Source organism: Vulpes vulpes, chromosome X, assembly GCF_048418805.1.
Source record: "Vulpes vulpes isolate BD-2025 chromosome X, VulVul3, whole genome shotgun sequence".
NCBI lineage: Eukaryota > Metazoa > Chordata > Mammalia > Carnivora > Canidae > Vulpes > Vulpes vulpes.
The window spans coordinates 39,900,023-39,901,497 of NC_132796.1; the positions used below are offsets into that span (position 1 = coordinate 39,900,023).

Consider the following 1,475-nt stretch of genomic DNA (forward strand, 5'->3'; position numbering starts at 1 on the left):
GTACTTCTTAAGTTGGAAGATCAAAAGTTTTATCTCCAAAGTGATAGTGTGGTTAACAATGGGATTTGATAACATATTAAATTCTCTTCACCCAAGAGGGATTTAATGCAAAAAATAAAGTTCTTTAGGTCCACTTTAAAAAATGCACACATTGGGCAGCCTGGGTGGCTCAGCAGTTTAGCACCACCTTCAGCCCAGGGCCTGGTCCTGGAGACCCAGGATCGAGTCCCACATCAGGCTCCCTTCATGGAGCCTGCTTCTCCTCTGCCTTTCTCTCTCTCTCTCTCTCTCTCTCTCTCTAATAAATAAATAAATAAAATCTTTTAAAAAATGCACACAAATGTTGTATAAATTCCAAAAGATAAGAAAACCACCTTATAAAGCTGGAAAATTATTTCCCCCGAGCCGGGAGCAGCTGAGCCTGCGGGAATCAGCCTCACTCACCTGCCTGGTGAAAGGCTTCTCACCCCCAGATGTGTTCGTGCAGTGGCTGCAGAAGGGCCAGCCTGTGCCCTCTGACAGCTATGTGACCAGCGCCCCGATGCCCGAGCCCCAAGCCCCTGGCCTCTACTTTGTCCACAGCATCCTGACCGTGAGTGAGGAGGACTGGAATGCCGGGGAGACCTACACCTGTGTTGTAGGCCACGAGGCCCTGCCCCATGTGGTGACCGAGAGGAACGTGGACAAGTCCACCGGTAAACCCACCCTGTACAACGTGTCCCTGGTCTTATCTGACACAGCCAGCACCTGCTACTGACCGCTGGGCCGCCCACTCCAGGCGGGTGACCCGTTGCTGTGTGTGCACATGTGCAAACTAACCATGTCAATGGGCTGAAATATGGCATTTTACCAAAATAAGAAATAAAAACATCCATTCAAAAGAAAAAAAAATGATGGTAATTTTTTGAATGTCACTAAATGCCGGAAAGTCACAAACATGCTCTGGATTTTTTTTGAAGATTTTATTTATTTATTCATGAAAGACACAGAGAGACAGAGAGGCAGAGACATAGGCAGAGGGAGAAGCAGACTCCTCACAGAGAGCCAGATGCAAGACTCAACCCCAGGACCCCAGGATCATGCCCTGAGCCGAAGGCAGACTCTCAACCACTGAGCCACCCTGGTGTCCCACTCTGGATTAATTCTTATAATAATTGGGTAGAATATTTGACAGTATCTTCATTTGTAGAGAAGGACAAGAGATTTGAAGGTCATGTAACTGGGGCACCTTGGTGGTTCAGTTGGTTAAGTGTCTGACTCTCCATCTCAACTCAGGTCTTGATCTCAGGGTCATGAGTTCAAGCCCTATACTGGGCTCCACACTGGGTGTGGAGCCTACTTTAAAACTAACTAAATAAATGAATAATAAAAAGGTTCAAAAGAAGGTCATGTGACAACTTCAGGTTCATACAAGAGATACATATCAGAATAAGGATTCCAACCCAGCTTTGTTTGGCTCCAATTCCCATATCACG

The 1,475-nt window shown here is 46.4% G+C and overlaps 1 gene segment (V, D, J or C); it reads left to right on the forward strand.

Annotated features, from left to right (window-relative positions):
* Positions 1-340: 340 nt before the first annotated feature.
* On the forward strand, positions 341-883 carry LOC112929964 (Ig mu chain C region-like). The segment is given in 1 exon segment: positions 341-883. A coding segment is annotated over 1 exon segment (417 nt).
* The last annotated feature ends 592 nt before the right edge of the window (positions 884-1,475 follow it).